The sequence below is a fragment of the Curcuma longa genome, chromosome 7 (genome assembly GCF_044706935.1).
Source record: "Curcuma longa cultivar G26 ecotype Majalengka, Jawa Barat chromosome 7, ITB_CL_G26_1.1, whole genome shotgun sequence".
Lineage (NCBI taxonomy): Eukaryota > Viridiplantae > Streptophyta > Magnoliopsida > Zingiberales > Zingiberaceae > Curcuma > Curcuma longa.
In genome coordinates, this window is record NC_133867.1 from 5,237,383 (window position 1) to 5,256,702 (window position 19,320).

The 19,320-nt window shown below is 35.7% G+C and overlaps 2 protein-coding genes and 2 long non-coding RNA genes across 7 annotated transcripts; 2 read left to right on the plus strand and 2 right to left on the minus strand.

Annotated features, from left to right (window-relative positions):
• Positions 1–2,725: 2,725 nt before the first annotated feature.
• Positions 2,726–3,088, minus strand: LOC141832444 (non-specific lipid-transfer protein 1-like). Its single transcript, XM_074719946.1, has one exon. The coding sequence runs from the start codon at positions 3,086–3,088 to the stop codon at positions 2,726–2,728; it is 363 nt and encodes a 120-aa protein (XP_074576047.1).
• A 404-nt stretch (positions 3,089–3,492) lies between these two features.
• LOC141831401 (uncharacterized) lies at positions 3,493–5,631 on the plus strand. 3 transcript variants are annotated; one of them, XR_012602062.1, is made up of 4 exons: positions 3,493–3,882; positions 3,966–4,041; positions 4,504–4,560; positions 5,372–5,631. It is a non-coding gene; the product is annotated as an uncharacterized LOC141831401 (long non-coding RNA). The 3 variants fall into 3 exon arrangements; XR_012602060.1 differs by having other exon boundaries at positions 3,493–3,874; positions 3,960–4,041; XR_012602061.1 differs by having other exon boundaries at positions 3,493–3,874.
• Positions 5,632–8,406: 2,775 nt separating this feature from the next.
• LOC141831396 (uncharacterized) lies at positions 8,407–10,545 on the plus strand. 2 transcript variants are annotated; one of them, XR_012602058.1, is made up of 4 exons: positions 8,407–8,788; positions 8,874–8,955; positions 9,418–9,474; positions 10,286–10,545. It is a non-coding gene; the product is annotated as an uncharacterized LOC141831396 (long non-coding RNA). The 2 variants fall into 2 exon arrangements; XR_012602059.1 differs by having other exon boundaries at positions 8,880–8,955.
• Positions 10,546–14,832: 4,287 nt separating this feature from the next.
• Positions 14,833–15,640, minus strand: LOC141832297 (non-specific lipid-transfer protein-like). The gene is made up of 2 exons (XM_074719789.1): positions 15,242–15,640; positions 14,833–15,052 (listed from the first exon to the last, which is right to left on the minus strand). The coding sequence occupies exons 1-2, from the start codon at positions 15,595–15,597 to the stop codon at positions 15,043–15,045; spliced, it is 366 nt and encodes a 121-aa protein (XP_074575890.1). The 5' UTR covers positions 15,598–15,640; the 3' UTR covers positions 14,833–15,042.
• Between the last annotated feature and the right edge of the window lie 3,680 nt (positions 15,641–19,320).

Here is a 19,320-nt window from a genome sequence, read left to right on the forward strand (position 1 = left end):
GATTTGATATCACGTCCGTGACTCCCTTATGCGCGCCCGTGAGCGTCACGCGATCCACCGTCCATCACGCGATCGCGTACCAGATCTGACCGTCCAAATGTGGGAATGCACAGTGTTCCGCCCCCGACCCCTGCCGTTGCCGGCCGCCCTCGCCGTGCCGTCCGGCTACCGTCGGCCGCCGACTCAGGCGCACACCGGTCCTTCCTCGGTCGATCTTCGACCGCAATTTGTCGGAATCCGATCGCGATTTGATCGGAAACTGACGCGTGCCACTGTCGGTCGCATTCCGACCAAATTGCGTCGGATTCGAATCACAATCTGGTCGGAATCCGACGCTGGCTAAAGCGCCGGCGAGCGACACGTCGATCGTGCCCGGGCCGGCGATCTGGCGGTGGTCGGACGGCGCAGCGAGGGCGGTGGCAACGGCGATGGATCAATTGTGTCGCTTACGGAGTCGCGTAGCATGGATCGTACAGAATATCAAATCTCTATAGCAATAATTATCATAACTAGCATATGTATAGGTGGCTCTCGGGACATAGTTGAATTTGTTACGATGGAGCAGACTTACTGAAGTGGATAAGAGTTTAATCAATAATATTTTCTCTTATCGTAATCAACTGTAACTTCTCGATTTACCTCCTTACAAATGGAACATCTTTTTTATTTTAAAAAAATATCTTTTTCACAATTCAAGTAATTAAGTCGTTATATATTGTTACTTACTTCATACTTAAATTATTATGACTCGTATTTCATTAATTGCTTTGCAATAATACTCCATGAATGAATAGAAAACAATTAACAATGTCAAATATATAACCTAAGTCTTATATATTAATATATAACTTAAATAGTTAAATTGTAAAATAAAATACATGTATGAAATTAGTTTATAATTATAAATTTAACATAATTCTAAAGTATTAATGGGTGTTAATTTTATGTGTATAATATTGAACTATAATTATGGCATCAGATAATAATTTTATTTTAAGCTTAGGACTCACAATAAAAATAGAAACCCAAATTAATTAAGAATTCCTAAGTAATACAACTTTAAAAAATATTAACTTTGTATTTATAAGATCAAGAAGTGTGTTAAGAGGATGAATAGTGTATCACTTTTTTATTTGTTTTCGAAACTTTATTTTATTTTATCAAAGATAGCAACTGATAGATAAGAAAATAAAATACAACACAAACACAATTTTATTTTTACTTATTTTTCACAGTCTCTTGCTGCTATAAAGCTCATGATCCTTGATTGCTAATTCAATGGACAATTCACTATTAATCTTTTTACCACAATGAGAAAAAGATATGTCTTTACAAAATCTGAGGAAAAGTAACACGTTTACTGTTTCTTTTGAAATCAAAGCACAAAGTCAATCATAGCGAAATTATGAAATATCGACAAAAGAGAATCAGAGTAGCATGCGATTGTCAGCATAGCAGTTCGTCATAGTGTCAGTGTTTTGAAGCGAGTTGAGAGTTGGAGCTCTTTTATTTTAAATATATTTTTATGTTAATATTATTGTAGTAGTCTAACTAGAATAACATGGTCTAAAATTACTCCAATTTAATTAAAAATATTATACATAGTTTACTATTATATCAAAATATTTTTTATCAATTTGATTAAAATTATGCATTAAATTTGATCAAAATTATTTTAAAATAGTTGTAACAACTATAACCATATTTGTTATAATTGTAGTAATTATAGACTTATAACTGCTCTAACGTTGTAGTAATTGTATCATAAATACAATAGTTTTGAAATGATTTTGATTATTTTGAAGCGATTTTATTCAAGTTTAAATAATTTTAATTAAATTGATAAAGATTATTTTGATATAATAGTATTCTACAAATAATAATTTTAATTAAATTGAATAATTTATTTTAATGTATTATAGTATAGCTATGATTTTAATTATTATAGCCAGCCACGAAATTAAAAAGTAAATATTTAAATTCTTTCCATGAATATCATGCCCTGTCTATTTAATTTGAAACATTAATAACTATCTAATTAAGCTTATTTTAAAAATTAAATAAAAATAATGAAAAAGAGTTATTAGCCAGCAATAAATTTTAATAAATTTACATTGCATAATGATTAAGTATAATAATAATTAACAGGAATTAGAGTTCGAAAATTAAAAGTATATATTTTAATTTTAAAAAATTAAAATATACGAGGCGATATCGATCTATTTAGAATAAATATACAAGAACTTCACACGTACGTACTTCAATAAAAGATGGACTTCACACGTACGTACTTCACACAATCAACTACTTCACACAATCAACTACACGACCATTTATGAAAAAGTAAATTAAGAAATTGTAGTTGATCACGATAAAACTTCACACGTACGAACGATATGAGAGAGAAGTATATATTAGAATATCTCGATAAACATAATAACGAACACGATGACGATGATACATAGAACAATAAGTAGCTAGCCTCGATTGGCATCGAGGCTATATATATAGAAGCGATAGGAGGATCACAAGTGTGGGTCTCGACCTAGCTCCCATCTTTATTCAATACATCGATCTCTCTATTACTCAGCTACTATCACCGGTCGGGTCGGTAGATCAGCTCACACTGCACCACCAAATTCACATATGACTTGATAATAATGTGATAATTAATGATGGCGATTAGCATTAGGTTAGAATAATTAATTATAGTTATCTTAATTAATCACCTGGAGCAATCAGTGGAAGCACTGATGGGGAATGGAAGGTGGACGCCGCAGCTGCCGGGGAGCCCGGAAAGGCGGCCGGGCTGGAGGCCGGAGATGCCGGACGCCTGCGAGCGGATGCAATTGCACGCCGCGCGGCGGTCGGCGGTGGTCTGCGCGCCGCTGTTCAGGCTCCTCACCCCATTGCAGCAGGCCGGAGGCGTCGCCGACACCTGACCGGTCACGTAGGGAATGCACGGCCGCAGGTCGGAGGCCACTTGGCCGCATGTGACGGCGGCGTTGACCTGGGATCCAGCCAGGAGGGCGAGGGCGATGGCCGCCGCCAGCACGAGCACCACCGCTAAGGCACCGGAGCGAGCCATTGGGAAGGAGAACGGGAGAGGGAGTCGTCGGAGTTCCTTGTGTTGTGTTGTGTGTGGTGTGCAGTGGAATGGGAGAGTGGGAGGGGATTTTATAGTGATAAAGTGAAATTGAGTGGCTTAATTGCATTAATGAATTAAGTAGTTGGTAGTTGAGAGTAAATTAAATTGGATCGATAATAATAATGATTTTGCTACGTTTACACGTGTTATATATAATTTTTAGATCGAAATTAATTTCTTGGAATAGCTGGTTGTATGAATAAGTTTAATATTATGAGTGTAAAATACGGTAATTAAAAAAAAAATTATAAATGGTTAACGGGTTTAAAAATCCAAAACCCATTAGGAATCCGATAATTTCTCCCCCCTCGCGACTCCTCTTCCGCCGGTGCGGTTTTCCTTTTCCTCGCGAAACGCACGAGCGTTTTTCCCTTCTCCGCCGCAGCGAAACCGATGCCGCTCCTCTTCCTTTCCATCTTCTTCTTCCCTACCGCGACCCCTCTCCTTCCCACTGTCGCGACTCCACCCCTTCCCTTTGCTGCTATTTTTCCCTTCTTCTTCGGTCAGACTGTCTCCCTCTTCTCTGTGCCCTAGCCGACGCAGCTTCGCCACTGCCTTAAGCCACCTTTGCTGTCGCGCCTCCTCTCCTTACGACGAACCCTAATTGGTGAAGGGCTCCTCTCGTTCGATCCGGCCGCGTATTGCTTCGGCTTTGGCTGTGGGTTCCCGGAGGAACTCTTCCACAGACATCCGGCGGTGGATTAGGGCTCGGATCAATCTTGTCTGGTAAGGGGGTGAGTTTTTGGATTTTGTAAGGATTTCCATTAGGTTCTGTGGAGTTTTGAAAACCCTTGGAATCTGTTTTGGTTAGGAGCAGATTGGCGGCTAGAACTGGGCAGGACTTGATTTTTAATCGGAGAAGAAAAGGCTGAAGTCTAGGACACGACTTTGAGGTAAAAATCTCCTTTGGTTGGCAGTTCGAGAGTCAAGGATTTAGGAAAGGAATCAATTGGTTATGTGAAACTTTGCTTTCTGAGAATGGTCGGTCTAGTCTGGTCCTGCTCTTATGGCATGTCCATCGGATTATTTGATTCCTTGCATCTTTTTACAGAGTATAAGACAAGAGAAAAGAAATGTTAAAAAGTTAGCTGTTTTAATGAAAACAGTTTGATGCCCATTTAGATTGGATGAAGTGCATTAATCCCAATTCTTTGATAGAACATATATTATGGGGATGCATTTCCTTATGGAGAGATGATATGGGTTGGGATGAATCCTAATTGATTTAGGTTAATTCTTGATTCGGTTAGGTTAACTTGGATGGGGTTAAACAATCTTAATAATCGACTAGGATTTTATTTGATGGAAGATTTATACGTCATTGTAATTAGAAATGTGATTTATTCTAATTACAGGATATTGAACCGGACTTCTAGACGGAGTTTTCCTTTCGACACGGACTATTACTGAAGGCGGGTATTTTATTGTGATATGTATAGATTACTATTACTGGCAGTAATTTTGTTTGCTTACATATGTCTATGTTGAGCATTTATCACCTCTTGTTATTGATACCATGCTGTTATCTACTATTCATTTGGCATATTAGCATCTTGATAGATTTACTGTTCATTGGATATATGTCATCTTATTTCTGTTGCATATACTATGGTTATGTAGCATCTCTGCATTATTACATGCTGGCCAGCATTCTGTCCACTCGGTCACGCAGTAGCAGTGACGTCAGAGTGCACAGAGGTCACCACCATATCCACGCGACCTCACCATTTGAGTGTGATGGATCAGACGGGCATAGTTCCCACGCGACCTCACATATGGGTGATGGATCTGACGGGTATGATACAGTTCCCACGCGACCTCACCATTTGAGTGTGATGGATCAGACGGGCATAGTTCCCACGCGACCTCACATATGGGTGATGGATCAGACGGGCATCAGGGTGACCAGGACATGTCATATCTACATGTTGCATATTGCATGATTACACTTGCCTTTGGTTATGTTTACTGTATTTGGTTATTGCACATGTTTGACATGCGCTTACAGGAGGCTTATATATCTGTTATGGACTACTTTACATGGTTATCGGGTACTAGTATGTACACTTCTTTTTTTTTGTTTTTCAGTTATGCAATCTTATTACCTTCAGTAGATTATACATGCATGACTATTACTGCTAGGGATAGTTTATTATACATGTCCACTATATACCCGCTGAGTTCTTTGAACTCACCCCGTTGGATTATATGTTTTTCTTTCAGGTTGATGTCTATCTGGAGAGAGCCGCGCTGCTAGTCCCCCTGGCGACAAAGTTGGATTTTTTGTTGGTTTATGGTACTCTGTATAGTTGTCATACTATCGTACTTCTGGAGTTTACTCTCATTTCAGTTTTTTTTTTTTGGATTGGGTACTTTGGTTGTTTTTCTCAGGTTTTCTCTTTGGTATACCTATTGAATATGTTTCTACGCTAGAGTGTGGATAAGCTTATATAGTTATATCTATGTTATGGTGTGCATGTGTATGTGACATTGTTATCATTTTATTTTGTTTATTTATTGTTATAAAACCATAGATTGTTATGGATAGGCCGTGTTGGCTTTATTGTTATATATGTATTCAGGGAATTGCAATTGTTACAGGGGAGATGCTGCCGAAATTTTCGGTCAGTCATCTCCCGGGGCGTGACAATTTATTTGGTATCAGAGCGTAGGTTTCCGAGTCTTTCGGTGTTTCGGATTTTTGTATCAGAGTCGTTTTTGCGACAAGGTCATGTTTGGGACTAGCGGCGACAGGGCATCTCCAGACGACAATAGGTAAAATGTCTAATGTAGCAACCTTGTACTTTTCGTAATACTTGATGATAATGTTAACAGATATGATTCGGGGAGGACATACTCCTGCGCGGAGATGTGGTATCGGATGACCACGTAAGAGTATGTTTGAGTCTCTGATAGTATTTGAGATCGTCTCCCTTGCATAACTGGTGTAGTTTTCAACTTAGGATTTCGATAAGGTCTTGATATTAGTGTTTATTGCAACATTAAGTCACCATGGTGATTTAAGAACACTGAAGTCATATCATGAAAAAGACATATGAAATAGGAAACTAAAATGAAACATGTGAACTGATATCCACTAGGGAAAGTGCATATGAAAATAATAATAATAATAATAATCATCTAGAATTCTAGATTTCCATCCTCCTGACAAGGATGCTTTTCAAGGAGGAGCTGACTTTTCTTTATTGATAATATAGTTAAAATGGTTGAGTAATCTGCTTTATGAAATCCAATGAAGAGATAAGTATTATGATATTGTGAAATAGCCTAGAAACTGGTCTATACTATGATTATTTATATAGGCACTCATTAACAAACCGTTTGCAATTAATGAGTGTCATAAATTGGAAAAAATGAGATGATAAAACAGTTGTTGAATCTAGTGATGTTTGAAAGATCTTTATCTTGTTTTTGGGTTTTGACATAGTGACACATCTAGTTTAACCCTACATTGTGAGTTGTTGGTCGATAGAGAGGATTTATAAGCTTTTAAATGGATGGACCACTGTAACTTGGGCATAAGCATTTTAGGTTGTTAGTAGAGTTCACAAGTTAACGAGAAAATTTTCTCACCAAAGCAGGCAGAATGAACTCTATAATGAATCCGTCACCAAGGAAAAAAAAAATTTAAACTTATCACATTATCGACTTAGATTCCCAGGACATGGAAGCCAATTTACAATTCAAAATGTAATGCAAGAACCAAAAACAAAATAAGTGTAATTCAATTTTGATGCCTCTAATCTATATCCAAATGGTCCATAAGGGTCCTTTAATAAAAATATAACATCTTGGTCTTCTGTTCTGCTGAAATAGTTCAGTATCATGTTAAATTAAGATACTGTAATGAGGAAACCTTATTTGTTAAAAGTATATGGGTATTTATGAATGATAATTTCTTTTGTTCAATGGGCCATTATCTTGTCTGTCTTTTCCCTCTGGTTTCTGGATTTGGTCCTCTTATGGTCATCCATATTGAGGTGTGAGGTGACATAAAACATTATCAACAAAGCTAACGTTGATTAAGGAAATGGTATGGGCAAAGAATAGTAGGCTTTCTTTATTAACCATTATACCATGTGTTTTTCTCACTAACTGCTTAACACCACCAGAACTAAGATCATTTTCAGCTGCCACTAGACCATCACATATCTTCACCACTGGACCATCACTGTCTGCCACTGTCGGTCAACAGATCATAAGTGGTAGACTGTCAAACCACTATCGACTGCTAGATCTCATTGCTGGAAGATTGCCAAAGCATGAGGGTAGTTAGATCAAATCAGGTCACGGCTAAATCAGCAGTGATTGAGGATTGTGATTATGCCTGCTCACTCTACTGTGTTCAGTTGTCTCTGGTCTAAACAAGTTCAACTGTGCGGCATAGTGTAGAGGTGATATGGCCTGTCTAGTATTTCATTGTCAGTGTATTTCAGGGAAAAGTAAGTTTACTGTTTGTAGACAACATCAAAAAAAAAAAAAAAATCATGTTGGAAATTCAGCAAATAATTAAAAAAAAAAAAATCTGAATTGAGGATCCTTACTGTTCCGGGGTAAGTAGAACAGCTAAAGTAGCTTCAATACAGTTCTGCCATGTCATGCTTAAGAATGATCTTGAAGAGATCCATAATACTTCCATGTAACCTTGAAGCCCTCATGTGAGATCAGATCGACTACTCTATTACCATCATGCCAAAGGTCTTTTCTCCAATGAGATAGGAAATGAAAAGCTTATTAATAATCTTAGAGGTGCTACACTAGCATTGTTTGATTCAATTGCTCTATTTGCCCCCGGGGCATAGGTGAGTTGGTTACGACGCAGTAGACTTGCAGAAGAGGGCAAGGGTTCGAATCCTGGCGAAGCCAGGCAATACCCTCCTGCGTCGTAACCAACTGCACTTTCTCGATTTACCTCCTCACAGATGGTCGTGGGGCCGACCGTGTGAGGCCGCTAAGGTGGCGGATCTTGCAGAAGATTCAATTGCTCTATAATAAGGAATAGGAAGGCAAGTATGTAGTTGTATTCAGCATGTATATTTCATATCCATTTTAGTATTTGCTGATAATACATGCCAAAATTTGGGGACCAAATTTTTATTAGTGGGGGAGAATGTAAAATACGGTAATTAAAAAAAAATTTATAAATGGTTAACGGGTTTAAAAATCCAAAACCCATTAGGAATCCGATAATTTCTCCCCCCTCGCGACTCCTCTTCCGCCGGTGCGGTTTTCCTTTTCCTCGCGAAACGCACGAGCGTTTTTCCCTTCTCCGCCGCAGCGAAACCGATGCCGCTCCTCTTCCTTTCCATCTTCTTCTTCCCTACCGCGACCCCTCTCCTTCCCACTGTCGCGACTCCACCCCTTCCCTTTGCTGCTATTTTTCCCTTCTTCTTCGGTCAGACTGTCTCCCTCTTCTCTGTGCCCTAGCCGACGCAGCTTCGCCACTGCCTTAAGCCACCTTTGCTGTCGCGCCTCCTCTCCTTACGACGAACCCTAGTTGGTGAAGGGCTCCTCTCGTTCGATCCGGCCGCGTATTGCTTCGGCTTTGGCTGTGGGTTCCCGGAGGAACTCTTCCACAGACATCCGGCGGTGGATTAGGGCTCGGATCAATCTTGTCTGGTAAGGGGGTGAGTTTTTGGATTTTGTAAGGATTTCCATTAGGTTCTGTGGAGTTTTGAAAACCCTTGGAATCTGTTTTGGTTAGGAGCAGATTGGCGGCTAGAACTGGGCAGGACTTGATTTTTAATCGGAGAAGAAAAGGCTGAAGTCTAGGACACGACTTTGAGGTAAAAATCTCCTTTGGTTGGCAGTTCGAGAGTCAAGGATTTAGGAAAGGAATCAATTGGTTATGTGAAACTTTGCTTTCTGAGAATGGTCGGTCTAGTCTGGTCCTGCTCTTATGGCATGTCCATCGGATTATTTGATTCCTTGCATCTTTTTACAGAGTATAAGACAAGAGAAAAGAAATGTTAAAAAGTTAGCTGTTTTAATGAAAACAGTTTGATGCCCATTTAGATTGGATGAAGTGCATTAATCCCAATTCTTTGATAGAACATATATTATGGGGATGCATTTCCTTATGGAGAGATGATATGGGTTGGGATGAATCCTAATTGATTTAGGTTAATTCTTGATTCGGTTAGGTTAACTTGGATGGGGTTAAACAATCTTAATAATCGACTAGGATTTTATTTGATGGAAGATTTATACGTCATTGTAATTAGAAATGTGATTTATTCTAATTACAGGATATTGAACCGGACTTCTAGACGGAGTTTTCCTTTCGACACGGACTATTACTGAAGGCGGGTATTTTATTGTGATATGTATAGATTACTATTACTGGCAGTAATTTTGTTTGCTTACATATGTCTATGTTGAGCATTTATCACCTCTTGTTATTGATACCATGCTGTTATCTACTATTCATTTGGCATATTAGCATCTTGATAGATTTACTGTTCATTGGATATATGTCATCTTATTTCTGTTGCATATACTATGGTTATGTAGCATCTCTGCATTATTACATGCTGGCCAGCATTCTGTCCACTCGGTCACGCAGTAGCAGTGACGTCAGAGTGCACAGAGGTCACCACCATATCCACGCGACCTCACCATTTGAGTGTGATGGATCAGACGGGCATAGTTCCCACGCGACCTCACATATGGGTGATGGATCTGACGGGTATGATACAGTTCCCACGCGACCTCACCATTTGAGTGTGATGGATCAGACGGGCATAGTTCCCACGCGACCTCACATATGGGTGATGGATCAGACGGGCATCAGGGTGACCAGGACATGTCATATCTACATGTTGCATATTGCATGATTACACTTGCCTTTGGTTATGTTTACTGTATTTGGTTATTGCACATGTTTGACATGCGCTTACAGGAGGCTTATATATCTGTTATGGACTACTTTACATGGTTATCGGGTACTAGTATGTACACTTCTTTTTTTTTGTTTTTCAGTTATGCAATCTTATTACCTTCAGTAGATTATACATGCATGACTATTACTGCTAGGGATAGTTTATTATACATGTCCACTATATACCCGCTGAGTTCTTTGAACTCACCCCGTTGGATTATATGTTTTTCTTTCAGGTTGATGTCTATCTGGAGAGAGCCGCGCTGCTAGTCCCCCTGGCGACAAAGTTGGATTTTTTGTTGGTTTATGGTACTCTGTATAGTTGTCATACTATCGTACTTCTGGAGTTTACTCTCATTTCAGTTTTTTTTTTTTGGATTGGGTACTTTGGTTGTTTTTCTCAGGTTTTCTCTTTGGTATACCTATTGAATATGTTTCTACGCTAGAGTGTGGATAAGCTTATATAGTTATATCTATGTTATGGTGTGCATGTGTATGTGACATTGTTATCATTTTATTTTGTTTATTTATTGTTATAAAACCATAGATTGTTATGGATAGGCCGTGTTGGCTTTATTGTTATATATGTATTCAGGGAATTGCAATTGTTACACGGGAGATGCTGCCGAAATTTTCGGTCAGTCATCTCCCGGGGGGGCGTCACTTGGCTACCAGGATTCATAAACTCTAGTACTTATCCTGGAGGTCTAGAGTTCGAATTCTGGGGGAGGCAAAAATCCACTGGCCAGGGGTGGAAAGTCCTAGTGAGTAACGACACGGCCGAGGGTCGTCGATTGACGACATAGGGGTCGCCAAGGGGGCCGCTAGTTGGGCCGCCCAAGGGACCGCCGATTGGGCCGCTAGTTGGGCCGCCCAAGGGGCCGAGGGGCCGGGTCGTTACAATGAGTATAATTTGATGTTTGTTAAAGAGGAAGATTGTTAGTATAATTGATCTCGAATCAAGTTGATCTAGATTTTACTTGAGGTGAATTGTTAAGCAAAGAGTCTAAAGGTTAACTAGATATTTGACGGTAGAAAAATTCAAGTGGATGATAATTAACTGGATATTTGGTGGTCGAAATTTCAATAGAGAGTTGATAAGAGGAAAGTTCATGTGAGTCACGCATGATCGGACATTTAGCTGTCGGAAGTCCAACATGCATGGAGTTGGCATAAAACATGAACTCCAAGTAGGTTAATTAGACACTTGGCGATAAGAAAAAGTACTAACAGGTTAAAGTTGATCGGATGTCAAGCAACGGTGAAATCCTAGCAGGTTAAGTTTTAGCATCCAAATGAATATAATATAAAGATTCATTGTGATCTCTCAATCCATATGCTTGCAAACTAAGCCAACAAAAGCTCTCAATTGTTGTTGTAAGTCTTAATCGATTCTTTTGAATTTGTTCAATGATTCTTGATTCATAATTAACTTTATCTCTATGTTGAGTAGATTTTGCATATTTATTATGCACCAAGTTAGAACTTCCCATGTGAGACAAAAATACACACTTGGCTCTATCATTAACTTGTTTCCAATTTCTAAAGCTTTCAACCGTAAATGCAAATGGTTGTGCTTCATTTGATTCAAAAAGATAGCACAGAAAATAAAATATTACATCCCTTGAAGGAGAGTACTTTAACAATGAAAATTTTTTAAACCATATATATTGAAATCGACGATGTTACTTTCTAGATTTAGACCATGAGTGCTCTGGCAATTTAGGTTGATATAGTCTTATTTTGATATAAGCTTGTTTAATTTCATCACGACAATTAACAGGATGTCGCCATATTGAAATATGCAATCCATAATCCTGTTCAAGAGAAGTTTCATCAAACTCAACTCTTTGAGATTTAGAAAGAGGTTCAGACTCCTCATTAGGAATGGATGTATTAATCTCGATTCTCTTGGATGCTGAAAGAGTATTAATTATTGGTTTTAAAAATGATAAAATATTATTTTCCCTCTTTTTCTCTCATGATATGATATGACATTAAAATAACCTAAGCAATTACACTAGTAATTAACTGAGGGGGCAGACTCAAATAACGGCTTACATTTACCATTTGATGAAAACCACTAAAGATCATATAAACATCAATATTTTTTTCCCTCAGCTTCTTCACCAATGCATCAATTCGGAGAAAGTCTAAATAACCACACACATCAATAATTCAAGAGGAGAAGTGGTCGGAACATCTGCATTGAAGACTGAGAAATGAGGGCTGCTTTTCCCCCCTCCCATCTGACAGCCCCCCCTCCGTCCCACCTCCTCTCTCTCCCTTTTAAATTACACTTCTATCCTCCCACCTCCTCTCTTTCCCTTTTAATCTTTTTATTTAATTTTTATTTAATTTTATTTTTTAATCAATTTTGTTTATTATTTTTTTATCAATACTTTATTTTTAAAATTTTATATAAATTTTATTTAGTTTTATTTTTTAATCAATTTTGTTTATTATATTTTTTCAATTTTATATAAATTTTATTTTTTAATTAATTTTATTTATTTATTTTTCATAATACTTGTATTTTTTTTAATTTATTATTTTTTTATATTTTGTTTTTTTATATTTTATTTTTTTGTTAAATCAATTTTTTTATCAGTTTTATTTTTTTTAATATTTTTTTTATATGTTTATAATCTTTTGTTTATTTTTAGTTATAAATTTTAGGAGTTATTATTTATAAAAAATTTAAAAAGTATAAAAATATGGATCAAAATAAAAATAATATATTTAAAACTAACAAAAATACTAACAATTAATAGTGAACACATTCATAATTTAGGAACAAATATTTTTTTTTCAAATGAAGAGTACATGCAATAATACAAAAAACACGAAAATACATAAAAATAAAAATTTTAATCAATATTGCCTCCAAATGCTCTACGCGTTTGGTAGTGGTATACCTATTACTTCGTACCACAAATGATTAAAAAATAAAATTGATTAAAAAATAAAACTAAATAAAATTTAAAAAAAATAAACAAAATTAATTTAAAAATAAAACTAAATAAAAATTAAATAAAATTAAAAAAATATAAGTATTAATGAAAAAAATAATAAACAAAATTATTTTTAAAAATAAAACTAAATAAAATTTAATTATATATATATATAAGTATTGATGAAAAAATAATAAATAAAATTAATTTAAAAAATAAAACTAAATAAAAATTATATATTTATATATATATAAGTATTAAAGAAAAAATAATAAATAAAATTAATTTAAAAAATAAAACTAAATAAAAATCATATATATATATATAAGTAAAATAAAACAAAAAAGGGCAAAACTGTCAGAAATGCTTAGGAGGCGGTGGCACTCCTTTTTTAGTGATCAATCGATGGCAGCCATGTGGGATCGAAATTCAAATTTAGGGATTTAGAGCTGATCGTGGAATTTGGTTTGGAGATTTAGGGTTGATCGATCGATGATAGGAGTTGCATATTAAAGGAAAGGCCCTAAGCTAATCGTGGAATTTGATTTAGGAATTTAGGGTTGATCGGATGAACAATTACAGATAAAAAAACTTAAATTGGGCCCAAGCTAAAGCAGAGGTAGGCTAACACCTCCCTCCGCCCTTATTGTAGGCGAGACAACAACGAAACGTCAATGGTCCCAACAAAGATGATATATATCAAATGAATATGACACTTAAGAATAAAGCTTGCCCACCTAATATGAATAAGGTTCATGTAGGAGAGAATTTGTAGTAGTATCAATCAATTAATGACGGCTAACAACCAATTAGTAACTATTATAAATGTTGTATAAGTCAATTAGTGATTGCTACATTAATTTTATGATATTATTAATATTATTAAAATAATTTTGATCAAGTTTTTAAAATATTGATCAATTTGGTAAAATATTTTTTGATTCAAAAGTATTTTATGTATATTGTTAACCAAATTGAACTAAAATAATGAATTATTTTAACACATTATAATAGTTACAATATAGCTCCTACATATTATAATAGTTACTCTTAATTCTTAGAACAAAGTTATTTTTAGTATAAGAAATATGATGAGACATCATTTATTTTTTTAAAAAAATGTTAAAAGACAATTCAAATAATGGAATTAAGATGCTCTTTTAATTTTTGCCCATTTATTAATACTTCAAACTATTATCATTCCTATTCATGGCTTTGTAATAAATACTTCATAAATGAAGAGAAGAATATTATATTAATTAATATATAACTTAAATAGTTAAATTCTAAAAAAATAAATATATATAATCTTGCTGTTAATATTAATGGGATCATTAAATTTAATTTATGTTTCTAAGATATGAAATTAGTTTATAATTATAATTATAATTATAATTAAATTTAACATGATTGGTTATAATTTACATGTGTTTCATATTAAACTATAATTATACAAGCATTAGATAATAATTTTATTTTAAGTTTAGGACTCTAAAAATAGAAGACTAAATTAATTAAGAATTCCTAATTAATACAACTTTAAAAAATATTAACCTTGTACTAACATTTTAATCATCAATTATGTCCATTTCCAAGGAGGTCTAATTCAACAAATTTAATAATTGAAAATTTTGTCAAATATTAAATATTTGATTCCATAAATTTTACATTGCATAATCAATTTATTAAGTATAATAATAATGATAATAGGGTTTAGAGTTCGAAAATTAAGAGTATATATTTTAATTTAAAAAAGTTAAAATTAAATGAATACATTAGATGTAAAACGATATCAATTTAGTATAAGTATACGAAAACTTCACACGATATGAACAAGAAGTATATATTAGAATATCGCGATAAACATGATATATAACACGATGATATATAGAACAATAACTAGTCTCGATCGACATCGAGGCTATAGAAGCGATAGGAGGATCACAAATGTGGGTCTCGACCTCCCATCTTTATTCAATACATCGATCTCTCTATTACTCTCTGGTCCACACCGATCCGATCCAATCTGATCCGGTTGATTAGGTCACCCTGCACGACCAAATTCACAAACATATACATGTCAGTATAAAAGTTGACCGTTGGCTTTAATTATAATTTAATCGGACTGATCACCTCCCGATTGAGTCATGAGACTGACTGGGATTTATCATTTTTTTAATTATAATTTAATGATGGTGATTAGTATTATGTTAGAATATAATTATCTTAATTAACGACCTGGAGCAATCAGTGGTGGCGCTGACGGGGAATGGAAGGCGGACGCCGCAGCTGCCGGGGAGGCCCGAAAGGCGGCCGGGCTGGAGGCCGGAGATGCCGGACGCCTGCGAGCGGATGCAATTGCACGCCGCGCGGCGGTCAGCGGTTGTCTGCGCGGCGCTGTTCAGGCTCCTCACCCCGGTGCAGCAGGCCGGAGGCAGCGCCGCCACCTTGCCGGTCACGTAGGGAATGCAGCCCCGCAGGTTGGAGACCACTTGGCCGCAGGAGACCGCGGCGTCGGCTGGGTACGACCCCGCCAGGAGGGCGACGGCCGCCGCCAGCACGAGAACCACTGCCAAGGCACCGGAACGAGCCATCGGGAAGAAGAACGGGAGAGGGAGTTGTCGGAGTTCGTGGTGTGGTGTGGTGTGCAGAGGAGTGGGAGTGGTGGAGGGGTTTTATAGTGATAAAATGGAATGGAGTGGCTTAATTGCATTAATGAAGGAGTAGGTGGTAGTTGAGAGTAAATTTGTTCGATAATAATAATGATTTTGCTACTTTATTTTCCACGTGTCAATTTTTGGATCGAAATTATTTCCCTTTGAAGTAATAGTTTTATGAATAATTAAATTTAATATTATGATTAATGTAAAATTAATGGATCTAATGAATGAGTTTGATATATAAATATGAATAATTCTTAATTTATTTTGCAGTCAATCCATGAAATCAATATATCTTTATAATAATATAATATTATTTATTTTAGATATTAAAATTTCATGATTTTATTGATGAAATTAATATATCTTTATAATAATATTATATTATTCACGTTGGGATTAAAGTCTCATGATTTTATTTTTAATACTTACTTAATAATAATATCAAATCTCATATTAATAAAGATATTTTTTATCTTATTTTTTCTATATATTTTTAATATGAAATTTTGATTATCATAGATTTTATTCAATATTTTTTTCTTACCATACTCCAATCGAGATCAACTTAATATCCGATCTCTTGACTCACCAAGTCTTTTTGCCTTTTTTGTCCTCTTAATCCTTCAAAACTATTTAATATCCAATCAACTAACCAACTAGTATTTATCTGTCTCAAAAATTTATCATGGATTTTACTTGGAGCTTTCTATCATTATCTCGAGCCTCCTTATCCTCCTTCATTTTTTCTAAGGTTCCCCACATAGTTCTATATAGACTATGACTCTGATATCAATTGTTAAAATCGATAAAATTAATATATCTTTATAATAGTATAATATTATCTATTTTGAATCTAAACTTTCATAATTTTATTTTTAAATTTTATCCAAAAGATTTTATACCAATGAAGATATTTGTTATCTTATAAATATATGATTTCTAATATGTAATTTTGATTGTAATCGTGCTCATCGAACATGATTTTATATATATATAAAAGTAAAAATCTTTTAAGTCTTCGTATTTTAGGTAATGTGATTTTGATGAGCTCTTATCTAAAATTATATAGTTTCGAATCTAAGGTGGATTTAGGGGAGGGTCCCACTATTAGACTTGTTAGTTCAATTAATTAGTGAAGTAATTAATGAGGTGCATGGGAGCTCAATCAAATATGCATGGGTCGATGTCGATGTCGGATCTGAATCCTCTTTAATTGTTGTATGTAGACTTTTTATAATTTAGCCGACTAGCTAGTCCATTGGGTTAACATAGATTAGCCAATTCGACCGAACCTATTCGATAACTAATCCATTTGGATTGCACGGTCGGTTAGATTCGACTTGGATTAATTGATTGATCCTCTCATTTCTTCTGTAAAAGATAGAATTTGTCATCTCATTATTCTGTAAAAGATAGAATTTGTCATTCCAGTGGTTTCACATGATCGACCTTATAACTATTTACGAAAAGATAAATTGAAAAATTGTAACTTTTTCTTGAGTTGGAGCATCCAAATTAATGAAATTAATTGACCCATTTAGTCCACCCACCCAATTAATTCAATGAGAATACATAACTCAATTGACTCACGCAATCTGACTATCTTAATTAAATCGACTGATTGACAACAAACCACTTAATTAAATCAATATGTTCATTTGTTTTGCATCAATAATTTATAAAATGTTTACTATTTTGGTTTAAAATATTCTTAACTAAAAAAATTGATAGTTTTATAAAATAAAATTTAAAAAATATGAAAAATTATTTATTTTTCATGATGGCCCATTTTAAAATTCTTTTAATACGTTTGGGATTTCGTCGGTCCCTAAATCACAATCCGAATGTCCTACCGTTACACCATTGCCCCGGGACAACAATGAAAAATACCGTTACACCATTGCCCCGGTACAATAAAAAAATGATAATCCCAGTAGCTACTTTGGGGGTGGTTGGTTCGGTCCCATAGAAGTTTTCCAACCGACCACCGGGGTAAATCGAGAAGCGCATACGGCGGCCAATCCAGATGTCCAGCATCCTTTGATTGCGTGGAGGCGGCCAATCCAGATGCCCAGCATCCTTTGATTGCGTTCCCCATTTGGAAAAAAATTCCAACAAATACGTCGTAGCTGGAGATCGAATCGTAGATCGTTAAGTTACAACTCGGATGTTCTACCGTTGCACCATTGCCCCGCGGGCATCGGGACAACAATGAAACTTCCAGCTGAGGTGGGTATGTCGGTCGGAATTCGTAATTAAGTCCGACCTTGATATCATCGCCCACAGAATCTCCACCGCATGATTCAATCCAGGACAAACGTGGCAGCCGTTGGACCGTTGCTTCTCTCTCCCCTAATTCTTCGTCGCTTCCGAGTCGTTTGACTGTGATTCCCGTTTTCACTGATCCCGAACCCGTCGAGCGGCGGCGACCGCCGGAGCGATTTGTCGGCATTACGATCCGTCGATCTGCCTGCTGTTCATGCCTTTCGATCGCCTCTCGGTTTGTGTATTTCCGCAGACGTAAGGTAGCTTCGCGGATTTCGCCTTCGTAAGGTAGCCATTTGGTACGAGTAGCTTTAAACTTGCAACTTTTGAGCCAGAACCTGCAAATTAATCTTGGTAGTCTTTCTAGAATTCGTTACTCTAATGATTTCATACGATTTCATATGATCAATCTTACAACCATTTATGAGAAAGTAAATTAAGAAGTTTTAATTGACTATGATGGAAGAAGATATTATCGCGGTTTCATACGGTCGATCCGACAATCATATATGAGAAAATAAATTAAGAAATTTCAATTAATCAGGATGGAAAATGATATTGCACTTTGTCAAGATATAGTCTTTCTCTCGCTTTATGAAAGTTGATTGTCACCTTCGAGGATCCTACAATTGATTACGACGGAGAAGAATATTGCTGCCTTAACTTCATCAAGATATCGTCTCTCTTGCTTTATGAAAGTCTATTGTCTATCTTAAGATAATAAAATTTAAAATTATAAATATTATAGGATATCTTTGCTCCTATTACCGTCTTACTTCTAAGATTAATCGAACAAGATTTAAAATTATGAATGTTGTAGGATATCTTGCTCCTATTGCGGTGACCTTGAAAATTTTATTATTATGCTTTGACAATGAATCCTCTCTGTTACTAATTTTCTTATTGAATGGCATTGAAAGAAATTACATTATAAGCATTTACAAATTCGTTTTGTAAATAATAAAACCCAAAATTAAAAAATATTCAACCAACCAAACAAAAGCCTAGAGCTCCATCTAATGGATAATGGCATCGATAAAATTTTAAGCAAATAAAAATGAATTCCATACAGGAACAAAAACTTGAGACACCAGCTCAATCGGCTTAGTTCTCCTTTAACCGTGATTGTACACAGATGTTGCTGCGTTGAAATATGGACAGTAAGCAAACCTTTGTGGAACGATTTGCACACAATTTTTAAATAAAGAAAAATCATCACACACTAAATGATAAAAGAGCTGTGCATGGCATCAAACATTGCATTGCATCAAACATGGATATGCTTATGGTGGAAATACCATAATTTACAAGATCAACAAACCCAATAGATAATGTCAAAATGCAATTTCATTATCAGATAGAATAGTTCCTTTCCATTTAACATGAGAG